This window comes from Hippoglossus hippoglossus, chromosome 1 (genome assembly GCF_009819705.1).
Source record: "Hippoglossus hippoglossus isolate fHipHip1 chromosome 1, fHipHip1.pri, whole genome shotgun sequence".
Classification (NCBI taxonomy): Eukaryota; Metazoa; Chordata; class Actinopteri; order Pleuronectiformes; family Pleuronectidae; genus Hippoglossus; species Hippoglossus hippoglossus.
The window spans coordinates 12,942,491-12,961,984 of record NC_047151.1 but is presented as its reverse complement, the minus strand read 5'-3'; the positions used below and the strand labels follow the sequence as shown (position 1 = coordinate 12,961,984).

General features: G+C 41.5%; 2 protein-coding genes and 1 long non-coding RNA gene across 10 annotated transcripts in view; 2 read left to right on the top strand and 1 right to left on the bottom strand.

Annotated features, from left to right (window-relative positions):
• pkn1a (protein kinase N1a) overlaps window positions 1-4,460 on the top strand; it is a 52,131-nt gene extending 47,671 nt beyond the window's left edge. For all 7 annotated transcript variants that reach the window (XM_034586858.1, XM_034586831.1, XM_034586821.1 and 4 more), the window contains exons 19-23: window positions 591-667; window positions 761-903; window positions 1,438-1,545; window positions 1,658-1,738; window positions 2,573-4,460. In XM_034586858.1, coding sequence (XP_034442749.1) covers window positions 591-667; window positions 761-903; window positions 1,438-1,545; window positions 1,658-1,738; window positions 2,573-2,776 — 613 coding nt within the window. In that variant the 3' untranslated portion in view covers window positions 2,777-4,460. The remainder of the gene's footprint in view (window positions 1-590; window positions 668-760; window positions 904-1,437; window positions 1,546-1,657; window positions 1,739-2,572) is intronic.
• Window positions 33-10,832, bottom strand: LOC117762487. The gene is made up of 3 exons (XR_004614018.1): window positions 10,696-10,832; window positions 10,615-10,617; window positions 33-43 (listed from the first exon to the last, which is right to left on the bottom strand). It is a non-coding gene; the product is annotated as an uncharacterized LOC117762487 (long non-coding RNA).
• map2k7 (mitogen-activated protein kinase kinase 7) lies at window positions 6,375-18,273 on the top strand. 2 transcript variants are annotated; one of them, XM_034586907.1, is made up of 12 exons: window positions 6,375-6,558; window positions 8,834-8,881; window positions 11,980-12,124; window positions 13,061-13,127; window positions 14,606-14,719; window positions 15,882-16,001; window positions 16,180-16,287; window positions 16,387-16,566; window positions 16,766-16,846; window positions 17,191-17,333; window positions 17,417-17,462; window positions 17,569-18,273. In XM_034586907.1, exons 1-12 carry the CDS (start codon window positions 6,435-6,437, stop codon window positions 17,710-17,712), a joined length of 1,320 nt encoding a protein of 439 aa, XP_034442798.1. In that variant the 5' UTR covers window positions 6,375-6,434; the 3' UTR covers window positions 17,713-18,273. The 2 variants fall into 2 exon arrangements, with proteins under 2 accessions (XP_034442798.1, XP_034442799.1); XM_034586908.1 differs by lacking the exon at window positions 8,834-8,881 and having other exon boundaries at window positions 6,376-6,558.
• Window positions 18,274-19,494: the final 1,221 nt, after the last annotated feature.

Below are 19,494 nucleotides of genomic sequence, written 5' to 3'. Positions count from 1 at the left end.
TTGAAATTAAAAGAGCAACAATCTAAAAAAGAAAAAGGATAATCTGTTCATAGAATGGAAAGGAATAAAATGAAGTTACACACAAATATAACACAACGTATGTCAAATATTCATAAAAGCTTTGTGATGAAATGTTTTAAAAGATACCAAAGATGTTGCCTGTCTGATCTCAATAAGTAAACAGTTCCACAGTTTCAGGGACTAAAAAAGCAAAAGGCCCAGTCAGCGTTAGTAACCAACTGTGATCTGGCAATAACCAGCAGAGCTTCATCCACAGATCTAAATTTATACCCATGCACCGAGGGGGCTAAAAAGTCCTTCACTTAAACAAATATTAAATTGTGACAGTAAAGAAGCTTGAACACCTTCACCAAACTCAAATAATCTTCCAAATAACTTCTTAAACTCTGTACTTCAATTGTCCCTTTGACTTCATATCTGAATCAGTGTCTGATTCTTTTTTCCCATCAAGTAATTAGAGTTATTACATTTTTTCATATCTTCTTTGTGTACTCCGTGCTGTGCTTAGTGTGATACTGTAACCAGACACTGATCCTCACCCACGTCTTTTCACTTCCCTTCTCTTCCAGAGACCTCAAGCTTGACAACCTGCTGCTCGACACAGATGGTTATGTGAAGATCGCTGACTTTGGACTGTGTAAAGAAGGTGGATATTGATGTCACTGACAGATGGACTGTCTGAGTTCAGTTTGCCTTAAAGGGTTCAGCCACAATTTCACCTTTCTGCCTCTGTGTGTAGGAATGGGTTACGGTGACCGGACCAGCACCTTCTGTGGGACCCCTGAGTTTTTGGCCCCTGAGGTCCTGACGGATACATCCTACACCCGAGCAGTGGACTGGTGGGGACTGGGGGTCCTCATCTATGAGATGTTGGTGGGAGAGGTGAGAACTAATTCACGTTCACATACATAAAGCTTTTACAGTGTCCATGGGCTAATCGCTAACTAAATGTTCATGTGAACACACTTTACAAAGTTGTGAGGTTGATATCACAGGGATTTTGAGTTAGAGACTGCAGCTGAGACTGTGAAGATAAGAAAAAAGTTTTGTTGACAAGAATTAGGTCAAATATCTTCAGCGTTGTGAATTCACTGTTGGCCTGAGCAAATAGTTGTTGTCAAACCTTTTATACATTTATAAGTTTGAATATGGTATTTAATTTTCATTATCAAATTATATTTGATCTTAAAATGGGGAAATAAAAGATTTTTTTTAAATCTAAATGCTTTAGTTCTCTTCCCACATACATGTGCAAGGAGGAATGGAAGTATACAGTATGTCTAAGATATGACAAGTCTCTCTATACATCACATGTGATGTCCACTGTGGTTAAGACTGATTTGTGGATTTAAAATTTGTAATGTAGATTTTATTGAGTTAAGTGTACTTTGTGTATCCTTTTGTGTGTGTGTGTAGTCTCCGTTCCCAGGAGACGATGAGGAGGAGGTGTTTGACAGCATTGTGAATGATGAAGTACGCTACCCACGCTTCCTCTCCACTGAGGCCATCGGCATCATGAGAAGGGTGAGAATACACACAACACAGTCACAACAAAAACTTAATCACACGTTTGAAGTTGACAAACTGGAAAAAAGTCAATAATCTCATATTCCTGTGTGTGTGTTGTCACGAGCAGCTATTAAGGAGGAACCCAGAGAGAAGACTGGGCTCTGGTGAGAAGGATGCAGAGGAGGTGAAGAAGCAGCCATTTTTCAGAGTAAGTCCACGCATGCTGTCTTTTTTTTATATGGATGAGAAGAAGCACTAAGCATTTAAACTGTGCTAACCCAGTGCAAGGGTTTATCCACAGAGGAGCATGGCAGGGTTGAAGAGAGTGGTTACCTAGATGTGGTGCAGGTGCTCTGGTTTAGAATCTACGACCAAAGAGCAAAACTAGAACAGGACTCAGAGAGCACAAACCTCCACCAAGGTTTCATCAGTCCCACATGAAACCACATTTAAATTCTCTAGTGCCAGATTTGGGTCTGCACCAAATGCGCACATTTTTTTTTTAATCAAGATCTATGAATTATTTTCTACAACCAAAATGTTCAAAAAGTCTTATCTCACAATGTTAAAGTTTTTTTTTTTAATACCTCAAACCACCGCCTGATCTGGATCTGCACTAAAATTTGATGGATTCTTACCGTACCACATCAGGTTTCGTGGTAATCCGTTCTGTAGTTTTTGTGTAATCCTGCCAACTAACAGACATAGCCAGAGGTAAAAATTGCAGAGATCTTAATGTATAGACCTGTTCACAGGTGAAGCAGCAGCAGGAAATTATCAGTTTGTAGGGACAGTAACAGATCTTATCATTTGTGAAGAAGGCAGGAGGTTGGCAAAGTCATTCATAAATAGCAAGGTTGGTGGAACAGTCACTGACTCCACTCGTGCACATGTCAGTTCTGAGAGTAGAGACCTTAAAGAGTTAGCAGCTTCAGTTGTTTTTTTGGCTCTTGAAAGCAAATGTATGAAGAAGTAAGAAAGATCAGTACATTTTTTTCATCTCTCAAGCATTTTTCATCTCTTTTTCTCTATCTCCATTCAGAATGTGGACTGGGAGGCGTTGCTGCAAAGAAAGCTGCCCCCTCCCTTCGTCCCCTCCATCCGCAGCAAAACAGACGTCAGTAACTTCGATGAGGAGTTCACCACCGAACTTCCCACCCTCACGCCTCCCCGGGAGCCCCGCGTGCTCTCCAGCAAAGACCAGGACAGCTTCCGGGACTTTGACTACGTCTCAGACCTCTGCTAGTGGACCTGTCGCCTCGCACACCTTGAGGAATGTTGGAGCTTCATGACGGCTTCCGTCAGAGCGGACTGACAGTCCAGTCTGACTGTCCACTGACTGTTTGTCTGCCATTAATTACACTGTGAATGAATGTGGAGAGACAGAAAGAAGTCAGTCTGTTTTTTTGTGAAGGTTTTAAAGATTGAGAACGGAGGAAGTAAAGGTTGGGACAGATAGCTGATGGGGTTAAATGTTCTCTCATGAATGAAGGATGAACAAAGAGCCCCTCTACAATCATTGTACAACACACCAGTGACTTGTGTATCTTACAAACATTATTTTTGAAACATGCCTCCTCCCATCCTCTTATGTGTCAGTGTCGTCACCTGTGCAGCTGTTAGGGGACGAGCTCTTTTTACTGTTGACTGTTTGGAGGTTACTCAGTGGCCTCTTATACCGATGCCTTACATTTGTACTTGTGTTTTATCCACGGAAAAGCATTTTGTTTTAATTTTGTGGCGGAGCGGTGGCGACGTGCTGCAGAAATACTCTGATCCTTTTATTATAAAAGAAAATTTGCTCGTCAGAGCGGAATCAGAGATGTTCAGAGTAAATATATGCTCGGAGCTTTTCCAGCAGTCGTATCATGACGACCTTCATCCCTGCAGACTCGTGCTCTGCGTATTTTGAGTGAACTATAGGGTAAAAAAACCACTGTCTGATGGTGGACTTTTCATGCGTCATATTTGATGACAGTCAATGCATTGTTCAATACCCTGCACTTACTTAATGTGTGCTATTTTTGGGGGATGTTTGGGTATTACACACATTTGATATAAACGTGTAGCAAACACACACACACAACCATTGGCGTTGGAGCTATGTTGCAAACATTATTACATTTTTTTATTGAAAAGAAATAACTGAACACTAAGACTTGAAAAAGTAAGAGCTTGTCCTTCATGGGTTTGAGACACATTCATCCTGTTTTCTAGATGTTACCGACTTTTGTTAACATGAAGGAAGGAAGACTTAAAACTCATCAAACACTGGCTGTAGCATTTGTTTTAATGACTGTTTTTAAGAAATCTAGCCAACCACAGGTTAAAATCTGCCTGCTGCAGGGTTTGGTTTTCATCAGAGCGATAAAATTCTTTCTTCTAACTGAAACTTACTTATATCTTAGTACTGTTTTTGAAAAATCTTGGTGGCACCACAAGCAAAACAAACCTCACCAGCCACTTTTCCACAGTAGAATGAATTGGAGCGTTTGCTGTAGTGCACTCAGCCTTAGATCGGAGCAAACGAGTTCCCTTAGCAATACATTTCTACATGAAAACTATCATCTGCGGGAAGTGTTGGAAACATGAGCCAGTGGTATAAATGTCGGACACTTAAATATTCCTGAGTACAGGAGACATTTGATGTGAAGCTGGTATGATGGTGTCGATTTTACCTTCTCTTGTGTAAGACAATACAAAACCAATTGAGAGCATGAGATGACTCATTTTATAAAGAAAATCTGGAGAGAAGCTGTTTGATGTTCATGGGAGATCTTCATTCACGTACAGATACTGGAGAGTGAAGACCAGAATCCTGCAATAACACGTCGGATACATTTCAGTAAAACAAAAACACTACTCAATGTCTATTTGTGTGTACTGTGTATTTGTGATGGTTGCGAGTGCAGAAATACATTTTAAATCAATGTGTTGGGATCTGAACTGGTCACTGACTTGTATTTGAATTGAACAATAACTCGATATAATTGATCAACTTTAAAGCAACACTCTTTCACTTTGTACCAAGCAACAGCGCCCCCTGCTGCCTCACATGCTGATTAATTATGTTTGGCTCCTTGTCCAAGCTATGACGTGGTTTTCATGTAGCGAAACAACCAAAAGCCTATCAATCTTTTGACTTTCTAGTCCCACTCACTGAACTGAAACACAGCTGAACAGTGGATATTACCCATGATCCTCAGCTTCATGAACCAGAAAAGCTGCCACTGTAACAAATACACCAAACTCTTTTGAGAATTGTTGATATTTTAAAAGTATCCTGGCTGAATATTGGAGATAAACACTGTTTTTTAATGACCTCTTGGTATTTTTAACTTATCTACAGTTCAGCCTTACTCTTGAACTTGCAGGTTGTGCTTCTGACAATTGAAGCTGTGGCTATCTGTCAGTTACTTCTCACAGGAGATCGGACCCACTCAACAAAGATACATAGAGCAAGAAGGCTCCATTCTCCCGATTCCAAGTCAGTTAAAGAGTTGCACAGTTTCGTTCTAAGTGGAAACATGGTGTGATAATATTACCATTCCTTATCTCTATACAAAATTGGATTTATGATCAAATAATTTTTCAGTTGAATATGTTTCAGTTTGAATATTACTCTCAAACAACTAATTGATAAGTGGATCAAAGTCCTAATCAAAACTTGCCAAACATTGTTTATCAAATAGTTATTAAAACTCTTGCTGTTTAACTATCTATTTATTGACTAGTCAAGTGACCGCCTAAAAGTCTCAGCTCTGTGATAATGAAAAAGTTTCCAATACTACGTTAATGCCACATGCAGAGATACATACTCTACTGAATGTCCCACTTACAACACACTGACCAAGAGGTCACCTGTAGTCAAAAAGAGTCCTCACATTTCAGAAGCTGGAACCAAAAAAAGACAATTTATTTGACTATCAAAAAATCGGATTAATTTGTTGATCAACTAATCAATTTGTGATGAGATGTCATTCATTTGATATTTTTCCTCACTTCCACGACCCAGCAGCTGTTTGAGGTTTGGCTCTCAGATCTCAGCAGGGGACATGAGAGCACCTGGGGCTGGAGATTATGTACATAACCGTTTTTTTAAATTCAATTTATGAATAGATACTTGATTTAACAAACACCAAACATTATCATATCAAATATCAAATATAACATGACTATTATCATATATAACATACAATTATTATCATAACACATGACTTTTGTCATATATAACACACAACCATTATCATATATTATACAGGACTATAATGTATAACACGACAATTATAAAGTATAACACCTGACTATTATCATATAAGACATGTCTATTATAATATATAACACGGCTATTATCATATACAACACAGGACTATTGCGTATAACACATGACAATTATCATATACAGTATTACACATGACTTATCATATGTAACATGACTTAAATATATCATGACTATAATTATATAGAATATACATATCTATTATCATATATAACACAGGACTATTATCATATGTAGCACAACATGACTTATCATATAATACACATCTATTATCATATAATACAAGACTATTATCATATATAACAACTATTATCAAATATAATAAACATATCTATTATCATATGTAACACAACATGACTAACATCATATACAACACACATGTATATTATGATATATAAGACGCGACTATAAGCTGTTATTGACTGTATAGGAATGACTGTGTAATATGGAGTAATAAAGGTGCGTGAGGACAGAGGTGTGACAATACTGCAGTGCGTGTGCGCGTGTGCGTGTGTGTGCGTGCCCTGCCTGCCACAGGGAGAGAGAGGGGGAGTAGAGAGAGAGAGAGAGAGAGAGGGGGGAGTAGAGACTCTGCTGGGAACTACATGGTGCTCAATTTTTCAAGATGTCGTCGCTGGAGCAGAGGCTGTCGCGAATCGAGGAGAAGCTCAAGCTGGAGAATGAAGAAGCTCGCCGGAGGATCGACCTGAACATCGACATGAGCCCGCAGCGGTCACGTCCCAGGCCCAGTGAGTGTCCACCGGGGCGGACCGGGGAGTCGGTAACGGCCAGAATAGCCGGGGAAAGATCGCAGAGGCGGAGGGAGGGAGGGAGGGAGGGGAGGGAGTGCGGGGTGCTCCTAGCTACTACCTGCTAACAGGCTAGCTACATAAACAAACACCGACTGGGTCGCTACATTTCTTTGGGGGGTTAAATCCCGTAATTAACCAGAGGGACGTTTCGCGCAGAGGTGCAAACAAAAACGAAAACCCCCGGCGAGCTGTCATGAAATATGTTGCTGCCAGTCACGTCCCGAAATCTGTTTTGATTCAGGGCTGTCAAACATGCTAGGCTAACGGGCTAGCACCCTGAGTGATAGTCGGTGGCAGGCCCAGCGTCAGTCTGAACATTGCATGGTGTCCCTACACTGTGGATGTGGACAGGACAGAGGTGCCATTCCGCCCAAGCGTCTCCACAGTGTCCTACAAGTATTACGTGGTGTGTCTGTTCATGGCTGTTGGCGGCAGTCCGGTTTTTTTCCTGCCGGTTCTGACCCTTAACGAACAAGACGCTAATTTGTGGCAGCAGCTACCGCATCTAACGTTTAGCTAACGTCAAACATCAGCGTCGGCTGGTGCGACGTTGTAAACACGGTTTCCAGCGAACACGACTCTCTGAATAAAGCCCCTCGCAGCTCTCATGGGATTCAGTGTTAAAGGAAGTGGTGAAGCGGTAACGCTGGAACCGTGTGAGAGGAGAGAACTCAGAGGTACAGTTCAGCAGGGAAGCCTCTCAGGGACATGCAGACAAACACTGTTGATGGAGACACACACATCTTTACTGTTATTAGCAGCCTGTGATATTGTATCTGCACAATAATGTCACTGATGAACACCGATCATTCTTTCCCACAGATCATCTCTCTCATCCATGTGAGGTTTGAGAGACATTTCCCTCGAACATGCTTCGTTCTCCTCCCCTCATGGTCTTTTTAAATGTACTGTATTGAGAGGTCACATTAGCTGCGTGTGAGAATGAAAGTGTGGATGAGTGAAATGTAAGGTTGGCGTTATTCTCTCTCTCTCCCTCTTATTGCCAACAGAAGCCAAGAATAGACTCAACGGATGAACTGATGGACCAAAAACGAAACATTCGCTGCCTTCATTCGCTCACAGCCGAATGCTGACTCAATATTTAGTGCAGCACATATCCCTCCCCTCAATTCACCCTGCAGATTACTGCTCCACTAAGTCCAATGTAATTAATAACATTATAAATCTGGGAAAAATAGAGACATCCCTGTTACAAACACACCAGTGCGCCACACTGCTGCACTGGGTGAATCTGTGCTTTCATTAGACCTGGATAAGATAAAAACATTTGTCAGTTGATATCGGTAATTGTCACGATAAATGTAACATTATTCATTCTTTTAAGTTTCAAAGACTGACTTTTGCTCCTGAGTGAAGGTCGTGGTTTTAATCTCTTTGTCAGCAGAAAATGACAAACTCTTGATAAGCAGCAAAAGATTCCAAAAAATCTGATGATTACATGAGTTATTTGATAATCTCTGCATGAATATGCAGAATCTGTAGGCGAGGGAGGATCAAGATTTTGTGGGAGGAAGCTTTCTCTGTTTCTAGTTTGACCAATCACATTTGAGCAGACTTTGGTTTCCGGCAGGTAAACAGCCCATGTGGAGATCAAAAGAGGCAGAACACATTGACCGAAATGCATCGAATATCAGCTTTTGAATTTATCTTCATTCATATGCAGACAGCTGTTAATAGAGATTTGCCAAAATGTTGTCTGGACATAAAATATCTAGGGAAAACATATACACCATCCTACTGCCATAAATACCCACCAGAGCAACAAATGCAATTGACAATAGCCCCCAAGAAATCTTCACTCGTGTTTGAGTAAAAACCACAGTCTCTAGTGGTCTACAGGACAAACGATATGTTTCTTACCTGTTTTTAAAGATTAATGACTTCAGTAGGAACCAGTGAGCTTGGGGCCGAGTGCCACAGGCAGGGTAGGAAGGCTGGAAGGTACTGAGACACCTACTAAAGCATTGATTTTGGTCTTCCCATAGGATTTGCAAACAATAAGAGAAAAAGAGAGTAACGCCAGTATTATACTTTATTCACTGCTCAAATTTGTGTGATTTATAGAAGTCTGAAAGCTTGTGTGTTGTTGTTTTTTTTGCAATGATGGTGGAGTGTGTGCACACGTGTGATCGTCTCTGTAGTACAGTGCAGTAATGTGCGTGTGTGTGTATATTTTCTTTCTTCTGTCTAGTCATCGTGATCCAGCTCAGTCCTGCTCCAGCCCCTTCCCAGCGTGCAGGTATCATTCAATCCATCGCTCTCTCTGCCACTGCACTTCTCTCCCCCACCACAACCAACTCTCCCCGACCACCTGTGTCCCCTGTTTCACCTCTGATACCCTCCTCCCTCAGTCTTTTTACTTATACCACCCATAACCCTCAGCGTTTGTCACTGAATATATCAAAAACACAGGCAGCTCTTTACATTCTCACCAATTTAGTTACATTTGTTTTGCTCCAAATTGCCGGAAAGACTCTCACTAGAACTTCTTCACTGATTGTAATTATGCTTGTCAGGGTCCCCACGCATCCTGGAAAACCTGGAATTATAGGGAGTTCTTTCCCAGTCTTGGAAACAAGTTTGAAATTGATTAAAATGACCAAATATCCTGGAAAAAGTTGTATTGTACTTTAGTTCCATATGTAAATGGTCCTATGTAAACGTCTCTGCGAATAAGATATTGTTTGGCCACACTTCAGTTACAAGTCTTTCAAGTAACAAAAACATGTTTACAACCAACGTAAGGAGATCACACGACCTTATTGTAGAGTTATGTGATGGATGTAGACATCGCCTGCAGTTGAGACACTTCCTGCCTCAATTACATGAACCCTGCATTGTTGAAAAAGTAAAAAATCTAAATAGGGTTGAATGTGTTAATACTAGACCTACCGTTAAACTATATGACCGTTTATGACCAACCGCTGTCCAGAAGTGTCAGGAAAAACTTGTGGAAAATATGTTATATCTTTAAAAGAGTGGGAATCCTGCTTGATTTTTAACATTATTATGAGAATTTCTAACATTCGGTGCATCATTTTAAGTCTTAGAAAGAGAAACTAAGTGTCAAAATAATTATTTGTCCTTTTACTTTTACTGCTCAGGGGCACAAGTTTAATCCATGTTTGTGAATCAGGTCCAGTCCATGACCAGATGCTAATATTTTAGCCGCGCAGTTATTCACACCTCCTCCCAAATCACATCCTCTCTCCATCTTTCCATCCCTACTCCCCCTCCCTCTGTCTCTCTCTCTCAATCTCTCTCTCTGGCTGTGTGTGTCTTTGCCAGTGGCAGGGCAGTGTTGGTGTGTGTTGATCTTCACAGTGTATATGTGCGTGTGTTGACATGTGTCAGATCATTAACCTTTGTATTGCTGGAGGCAGAGAATCACGGTGCATGTGGCTTTTCTGCACGGCACAATGTTATGGGTTGTGTTTTTGTTTGAAACAGTCTCTAATCCAGCTTCTCCACTGGTCTGTCTGCAGGAGTGCTGTGAACACTCGGGCTTCTCTCTCTGTTTTCTCTGTGTGGCGCCTGAAGATTTGACTTCCTGTCCGAGTCTGACCGTCTGACTGACTGTCTGACTTCCAGCTTAGTCTTTGCTATGTAGTCTTGGCTGGATTTCTCCTCTCCTTTCCTCTCTCACATCTGACTGTTTGATATTATTTGTCTGTTATTCATCTTCTGGCATCCCCTCGCTGCTCCTTCCTCTACCAGCGTCACTCAGCAAGCAGGAGGTGGTGCGGCAGTGCCTGTGAATATCTTGTGTGTTTATGTGTCTCCCCGTCTTCTCGCTGTCTGCCCGTCTATCCTCTCATCCGTCCATCTGGAGCCAGCCGAACTGTGGAGATATGATCTGTGCCAACGACTGCCTGAGTCTTCCTTCCTCTCTCCACTAACCCCTTGTCCCCTTCACTAACCGATTCTCCATTTACAGGCTGGTCCATCCACAGGTGACTCATGGATCCAAACAGTCTCAGTGGAGCTGCCAGCCTGGAACCACAAAAACAATCAGAAGTCTGATAATAGCAACACTTATGTGGTCCTTGAAACGTTTTTCAAACTGGTTTTGAGCATTTTTAAAAGTTGCTGATGTGACACTGATGATTAGTATGGAGTTAAACTCTTAAGTAATCAGGGATCTGAAGCTTAATTGACGCAGTGTCAGTAATTGATCATCATAGCTGCTAACCCTCTGTGTGAGAAGTTGATTTAAAATGAGCCAGTGCCTAAACACACACGCCTGATGTTTCAAGGTCAACACATGTCCTCTGATGCTCATGATTTACACCTACGTTTAAAGAGGCCAGAAGCATATGACTTCTGTTGGCATTTTCAGTGCCAGTCTTTTGTGAGCCGTCGATTTGCCATACAGTGTCTTAAAGTCCTATGTGTCTTGGTAAGGCCGTGTGGCTTTCTTTGACAGCAGATTACAGTTTATTATAATTTCAGTTTCATTTTCTTTGATCGTTTTGATTTAAGTTTTGATTGTCTATGAAAAGATGTGGTGCAACAAAGGCAAGCCAAGACACTGAGGTTAGCCAAGTGTATTTTGAAGGGAAGCTGAGCAGTACAATTATTTGCCAAACCGTCCATAGTAAAAATTACACTTCTTGGTTCAACTCCGATCCACTGTAGTCTCATAGTTGTGCCCATTTACAGTTTTCTTTTACAACGAGTTATGACATCATTATGTGTAACCTCACAAACTATTAACTAAAAATTAAACCATATTTTTACTAAAAATAACCTGTGGACACCCACATCCCCCCCAAGCTGTGTGCTAACCCTGTGCCGTCTCTCTGACTGCAAATGGTGTTGCTTTTTGAGATAACCGTCCTGTTTTCTTAGCGGTGGGTTGGGACATCAGGGGAAATAAAACAATGCTGTAACCTTGAGGGCAGAGAAAACCAACAAGTTAATATGCTGCTAAAATACTGTGCAGGGCCTAGACAGCAGTGTTGCAGTGAAAGAATTCCCTGACCTTGCCAAGGCCAGTTTTTCTCTTGTCTCATGGGAAATAATTTTGAGTGAGTTCTACACAGGATGTCGTGGATCACGTTCATTTCTCTTCAGACTTTTACTGTGAGAAACAATTGAAGTGGAACTGATGCACAAAAAGTTAAAGCAGATAGTTCACAAATAATAATACATTGTCACTACCTCTGTCTGTTTGCATACAATCACTAAAATAAGATAGTCAGTAAATGCATGAATGAACAAAGCCATCTTATACCCTCTGGCATGCTGGCCTCTGGTGTAGAACACACCACTCTGCCCTCTGCTCTCCTGTCTCTCTCTAATGTTTCGTGTCTCCCCCCCGCCCCCCCTACCCAGCGCTCCAGCTGCCACTGGCCAACGACGGAGGCAGCCGGTCATCGTCTTCAGAGAGCTCGCCTCAGCACCACCCCTACCCCAGCCGCCCGCGACACATGCTCACCCTGCCCACACCCCCGTACGGCCTACAGAAGAGTCTAGAGAAGTATGTCGAAATGCTGATGTCCATGTCAGAAATAAGTAATGAGAAACTGCATTCACTGTAATGCTGGAACAGCCACAAGGATTTTGTTGTTGGAAAAAAGTGTAGAATCATAGAATTGAATGACTTACTGCTTTTGTAAGAGGGTGGTAACATTTTTGATTCAAATTTTTTTGGGAATAAATAAAAACCTTTCTGGGATCGTTAGCTAAATAATAAGTAAAATTAAGGGATTTGTGGTCATAAACGTTTTTTAAGTACAGTGGAGAAGAATGTTTTTTAACATGGAGACAAAACAATTTAACTGTTTTCAGATGTGAATTCCAGGAAATAGTGTCCGAACATTTGCCTTTCACATATGTGTTGCGCGCAGCAGGAGATCGATCAGGAACATTCAAGAGAGGGGGCGTCTTGTTAGAGAATGCAGGAGGCCTGACATGACGTATAAATTATGCTGTGGAAATTGCAGTGTTTTTGTTTATAGCTCATCGGCTCCCGCCTCCAGTTTGAGTCCATCGTGTGATAAGTCATTGATACGCCCACTCGCTCGATGGGAATTTTCTAGACATTTTCCTCCCGCATTCTCTCATGGACTCACTCTGACCTTTTACTGGCTGGAAAAGTTCCTGATTATGGCCAAAACAACTGACTACGTTCTTACATACAGATATTTTCAGGAAAATGTACAGACTTATGTGCTTGTCTGAAAGCAGCTCTGTTTTGAGGACTGAGCAGGATGAGGGATCATTTAAACTAGAGCAGGTTATTTTACACCTAATGGATCCACATGGAGAGAGTAGGGTTGAAGAGATGCACAGAAACCCACAGCATCCATTTGTGAGTCAGAATTATCTCATCTCGCTGTGGGTGTTTCACACTAAACCATACCTCATAATGCATTCGAGTCACGTGACATTGTGTCTTCTTGTGTCCTAACAGTGCAGAGATTAATCAGAAACTGCAGGAGATCATGAAACAGACTGGTTATCTGAAGATTGACGGTCAGGTGAGTTGTGCACACAGACACGTTAAGTTTTTCAGGTCTGGAATTTCGAATCCTCTGCACCTAAAAACCTGGATGTTAGTTCATACGTTTGTTGATATTCTTTATTTTCCTCATTGTGAACAAATCCAATGAAAAGACAAAAATATTCAAAACAAATAAATACTTATCATACTAAGAATTGTCTGTTAAGGCAAATCCTGAAAACACTTGATCCTGTGTCACAGAAAATTTAATTATGTTCCAACGAAAACCCCACCTCCTTGGCGGAGGTACTTACGAGATAGATAAGATATAAATGAGAAATTAAAACAATACTGGCTTTGGTGTTATCTTGAGACTGGGGACAAACATTAACACTTAACAGGTTTGTTAGGACATGACACATTCACACATTTCTTGTCAGCTGCTGATGTTTCTGACTTATGTTTGTGTAGTGAGCTCAGAGACCATTGTTTAAATAGGCCAAGGTTAAAACACTGTCAGAGCAAACATCCAAACCCCAAGTGTCCTTGAGGGTTTCTCAAACAGAAAAACAACAGCCTCCTCCTTGCATTTTTTCCCTCTTTGAACGAGATATAATCAAGGAGATTGACTGCAATGGCCTCATTTAGTAGTTTAGTTTTTGTCTCTTTCAGCCTTCAGGTTCAGTAACCTAGTCAAGGCCAGTCGGGGTTTGGAGATTGAGAAAAGTATGTGACTCATCGCTGCACTCCAGATAGTTTTCACTTCCTCTCATTAGCTGAGGGGGTGCTACATAATGTTGTCAGCGAGATGTCACTCACAGTATCTGAATCACCGATGATTTGTTGTTAGTAAAGCATGGAAAATGATGCATCTTCCCACTTAGTGCTGGTATTCTGAGTCATGGCCCGTGGGGCAGCATCTTAATTACACATCAAAACATGTTTTACTGAGTTACCCAGAGGGTTTTATCGTTGCCTTATGATGCAGAAAGTCAGAATTGGTCTCTGCACAATTTTCAGCTTGAAGTGTTTTGCAAAGAAACACCAAGCAGTTGACTGTGACCCTGCTCAGACCTGGTGTTAACATCTGTCCTGAGTAATCCTATCACAAGTGGTCAGCTTTGAGTGCATCCAGACCTGTTCAGGTCTGGATGCACTCAAATGTGTCCTCATTGCATCCTGAGATCAGATCACTGGTACAACATTGGGAGGTGGTGTGGGACACATGTCGCCAAGTTCTTTTTGGGTCCTGGGCCACATATGAATAACCACCTACTCAGCTGGCATCATCTGACCCCCTGCAGTTTCACAATGGAAAAAATCAAACATTCATCACAAGTAGTCACAGGAGACACATCCAGGATGCATTTTAATGGCAGGTGGGAACATACATACTTAACGCTGTCCACTTGTGATCGGATTTCTCAGGAAGGATATTAATACCAGATCAGAATGGCCAAAAAATATTTTGAGCAGGATCTATAATCATGTTTTGTTGTGTTTGTGCATCCACAGCGGTATCCAGCCGAGGTGACAGACCTGATTAGTGAGGGGGAGATCGGCAGTGGGACCTGCGGACAGGTTTTCAAAGTACGATTCAAGAAGACGGGCCATGTCATCGCTGTCAAAGTAAGACCCACCTGCTCTTGCCTGTTTTCATTGTTAACAAACCAGCGTACAGTGTGCACAGGATCTAGCTTCAAAAGCTGATGATGGCTCCTTAGTTGGTAATTATGTCAGATGTATTATTTCAAGTGATGACAGAGGAAGTTAGATGGAACAAACCGTTGGCATGTTCAAGAACAGCTGCTGAGCATCAGTCACCACAACAAAATCAGCTGCAAACCTATATTTTCGCTTGTTTTACACCTAACAAAGATATTGGCAAAACAACTCTGAACAACATAATAGATGGTGCTGCTGAAGAACAGATGCTCTGTTGTTCTCCAGCACTCCCACTTTTTATATTTTGTCTTGATTGGATTCTGCTAATGTAACACAGAGCCGGTGTGGCTGAAAAGAATCAGACAGAAATCTACAGGCTGGTTGTCACAAATACACATTAAGATGTTGCTGATATGAGTCAAGCTCTTTACTGTGGAATTAATTCTCTGCACTCCAGGGAAATGTTTTCATTTTAAGTTGATTGTTTTTTGTTAAATGAATTCCCATTAGCTTCAGTCATCCTGGGATCATGAATACACACAAATGGGAAACAGTTAAAGATGAAAATTATAACCTGAGGAATATGAGATACATCACCAATTAAATGATTGGTAACACAGTTAGTTTAAAACATGTATTGAATTTGTTCGTAACCCAGAGAGAGATAGGACACGACCTGAGGAATGATGACAATATTACATAAAAAGTATATCACCTACAGTAATATAATTGAGATGGGTTGTTAACAGGTTCTGATCAGAACAGTGTTTTTCAGATAAATTTCAGAAAATTTCAGAGAATAGTTTTAGAGTACTACAGTGAGCTTTGTTTTGAAGAGATAGCCCAAAATGTCCCTACAGGGACCTTCAGTCAGTGTGATCCAAACACGGTAGGAGCGCGATGCTCATCCTGTCGTAGTCACACGCTCTCATTTTCTGTTGTGCTTTAATTGTGACTGGTTTACAAACACAGCAGCACTAATAACCCCACATAACAACCCTCCTATTTAAGAGTTGACTTAATTGTAGCCGTCCAAGCCATTTAACAATTTAGCAGTCAGTTCACTGCTGGGGTCTATGTTTTGTGTTTTCCTAATGTGTGTGTGTGTGTGTGTGTGTGTCACCAGCAAATGCGTCGTACAGGAAACAGAGATGAGAACAAGAGGATTCTGATGGACCTGGACGTGGTGCTGAAAAGTCACGACTGCCCTTATATCATCCAGTGCTACGGCGCCATAGTTACCAACGTAGGTGTCCCCAAAATACATTACTGTCTGTATGCTTAACAATAAACTAAAGTCACAGCTAAAGACAAAGAAACTGCAGCACATGTATACAATTTACACAACACTTATAACTCAGTAAACTCCCCTCCTGACCTGGTAAACGATGGACATGTGTATGTGTGTTTTTGTGCATGTTCAGACGGATGTATTCATTGCCATGGAGCTAATGGGAACATGTGCGGAGAAGCTGAAGAAGAGAATCCAGGGCCCCATCCCAGAGCGAATTCTAGGAAAGATGACAGTTGCAGTAAGTGGAAGAAACTCGTATAGAGATGGGGAAAGTGTCACACTGCTCACTCAAGTGTTTTATTCTTAATGTTTAATCTTGTGTGTGTTTCTGCTCCAGATAGTAAAAGCGTTACAGTACCTAAAAGAGAAACACGGTGTCATTCACCGGGACGTCAAACCCTCCAACATCCTGCTGGACGATAAAGGTCAGATCAAACTTTGTGATTTCGGCATCAGTGGACGCCTCGTCGACTCCAAGGCCAAGACCCGCAGTGCTGGCTGTGCCGCCTACATGGCGGTGAGTGAAAACCCCCACACAATACATTCAAAACACTCCTACAAGCTCACTAAAGACTTGCATAGACATAGAAATGTATTTCATATGTGTTTGTGTTTTTAGCCTTACAAATGTTTTTTATATTTATAGATTGCACATGATACAGACACAGATTTACTGAAAAAATAATGTTGCCTGTCTTTTTTTTTTATACCTGCAGCCAGAGAGAATAGACCCTCCAGATCCAACCAAACCTGACTATGACATCCGAGCAGATGTGTGGAGTCTTGGCATCTCTCTGGTAAATCTACCATCATTTTATTACCATATAGAAAAAGTGCTTAAATGTGAATATTAGGTCAATAATAAGCACTTATTCGATTTAATAATTCCAATAACTATAGGACCACAGGAAATAAACTAGCAACTAGAATAACTGTGTTTCAGTCAATGGTTTAAAAAACAGCAGTTTGAACATGAAAGTGAGATACTTTATTTCATCAAACAATTGACAAAACCAAAATATATGTTCATCAAGTAAAAAGTAACTTTTTGTGTGGTTTATTTAAACAGAATCTCTTTACAAAAAAGCCAAGCATTTGTTGTCAGCAGAAGTGGATGTTAATGGTTCCTTGTGTGCTGTAGGTGGAGCTGGCTACAGGACAGTTTCCCTACAAGAACTGCAAGACAGACTTCGAGGTTCTGACCAAAGTGCTGCAGGAAGATCCTCCTCTGCTGCCTCTCGGCATGGGCTTCTCCCTCGACTTCCAGGCCTTCGTCAAAGACTGGTGAGTCCAAAACTATCCTTAAAGCTGATCATTTTTAAAATGTATTTTTTGCCGCCTCGCTTGATGTGTATGTCCATCCACAGCCTCACAAAGGATCACAGAAAAAGGCCAAAATATCACCAGCTGCTGGTAAGTCACCAGTCAGAGTGAGCAATTTCCAGAATAACCAGATTTACTCGAGGCTCCACTTTAACTAAACCGTCTGTGTCACTCTTTGTCCGTCTCCCTTGTCCAGGAGCTGAGTTTCATCCAGCGTTACGAGGTGCTGGAGGTGGACGTGGCTGGTTGGTTTCAGACGGTGATGGAGTGCACCGAGTCGCCTCGCAGCAGCCAGTGTTACAGCCATCAACACCAGCTCCACTCGCTCTTCAGTAGGTAGCCTAGCCCGACGTTAGCTTAGCCATACGCTAGTCTAGCCTAGCTTTAGCTTTGCCAAGCCCAGACTCAAGTCTGTCCTAGTCTAGTCCAGCGTCATCAGCTAAGCCTAGCGTTAGACCCAGCCCACCAGTCCATCTGTCCACCGGAGAGCCTGGAGAAGAGGAGGAAGCAACGGAGGACTCTGGATGGACAGATGGACAAAGAGATGGAATGAAGGATGGATAGACGACACAGGTGGTTCTCTTTGTAACGACATCATATCTGGACAGGCAGACACGGGGAGGAGGGAGCAGAAAAGGGCCCGACACTGTAGTTAGCTTCTTTTATGTACCCACTGTTACGTCTCGTTACACTATGTCTCTCACACACACACACACTTAAATGCAAACATGTGTGTGTCTTTTATGTGTTTATACATTTCCTACACTTGTCATTAGTCTGTCACCTACACGTCTGTCTCCAGCATTGATCCAAGCCATTGGATTAGTAAACAGCGTAGTCTCTACACACTGGAACAAAGCATCTGCTACATTAGCACTCACGGGTCACTCTTGTACATAAACGTTAAGGAGGACACCGCAGTGCAATTATGGCTCTTCAGGTGTTTCTACTATCACACACTCTCAGGCTGTATCTGTGTGTGTTTGTGTCTGTGAGTGAGCATTTCCATGTATGTGTGTGTGCGTGTGTGAGAGATATCCTGACACAGTCACTGGTTGTTTTTATAAGATTATATTTGCTAGTCATTTATTCATCTTCACACTACAGCCCTAACACATTCACCTGTAGGCTCATTTTTAACACATAACAATAGTAATTCTTATTAACTGTGCTATGAAAGATGTTTAGAATCATCATCATTGTATTTAGCTGCATAATTGGAAAAAACACAACGAAAAAGACTCACAAAAAAATTAGTGTTGCATTCCAGTTTTGCTTTGTGTTCGTTTGTGAGTTAGAAGAACTTAAAGAGATATGGAGGGATATTTAAAAGAGAGAAGAGGATGTGGAGAGGGTAGAGTCCAACTCTTTTTAGAAGTGCTGGAGAAAAAAATGAGGGTGGGAGATGTACGCTCGTCGATTACCATTTGAAGGAATGAATATTTGTTACTGGTGCAAGAAAGTAGAGAGAGGTTGGAGGTAGTGTAGAAGTGCATTTTGATTGAGAAGGCATTCGGACAAGAGCGTATCTTGTACAAAGGATCTAAATGGAGCAGATCTTATAACCTGTGGAGTATTTCTTGACTTCACTCCCTGTTTGTCTACCTCTTCCTCTTTGTCCACCTCTCTGCCTGCCTCTGCTGTTTAGAGTATTGTACTGCTCCACAGTGTTTTCAGACCAAAGGCTGCGCGTAGCTTGTTGCTGGTGGAGGCCGAGAGATTTAGACCTGACATTATGCAACCTCACAGACACAGTCTGAGACAGAATATTTTGGTGTTTTTTGCAGAGCAGGGGATTCAGTTAACCGGCCCAGGTTAAGAATTGATTGTTAAACACCACCAATTTATCATGTTTTTTTTTGTTTTATCCTTTCCCTGAGTTTCTTGTGTGTGTCAGTCTCTCACTGTAGGCCTATGGTTTGTTTCCCCTCTCTTTTTCTTAGTGTTGGAAAATAGTTAAAAATGTAAAGTTCTACAGATTCTCAGGGTCATAATTGTTTGTTTGTTGTTTCTCCCCCTGGACAAACGATCAGAAATCCAATCAGTTATTTTGTGTAAACTTGCTCATTAACAAACAAGATAACCAACAAACAAATGGACTGGGTGGAGGTAATTGTTATCA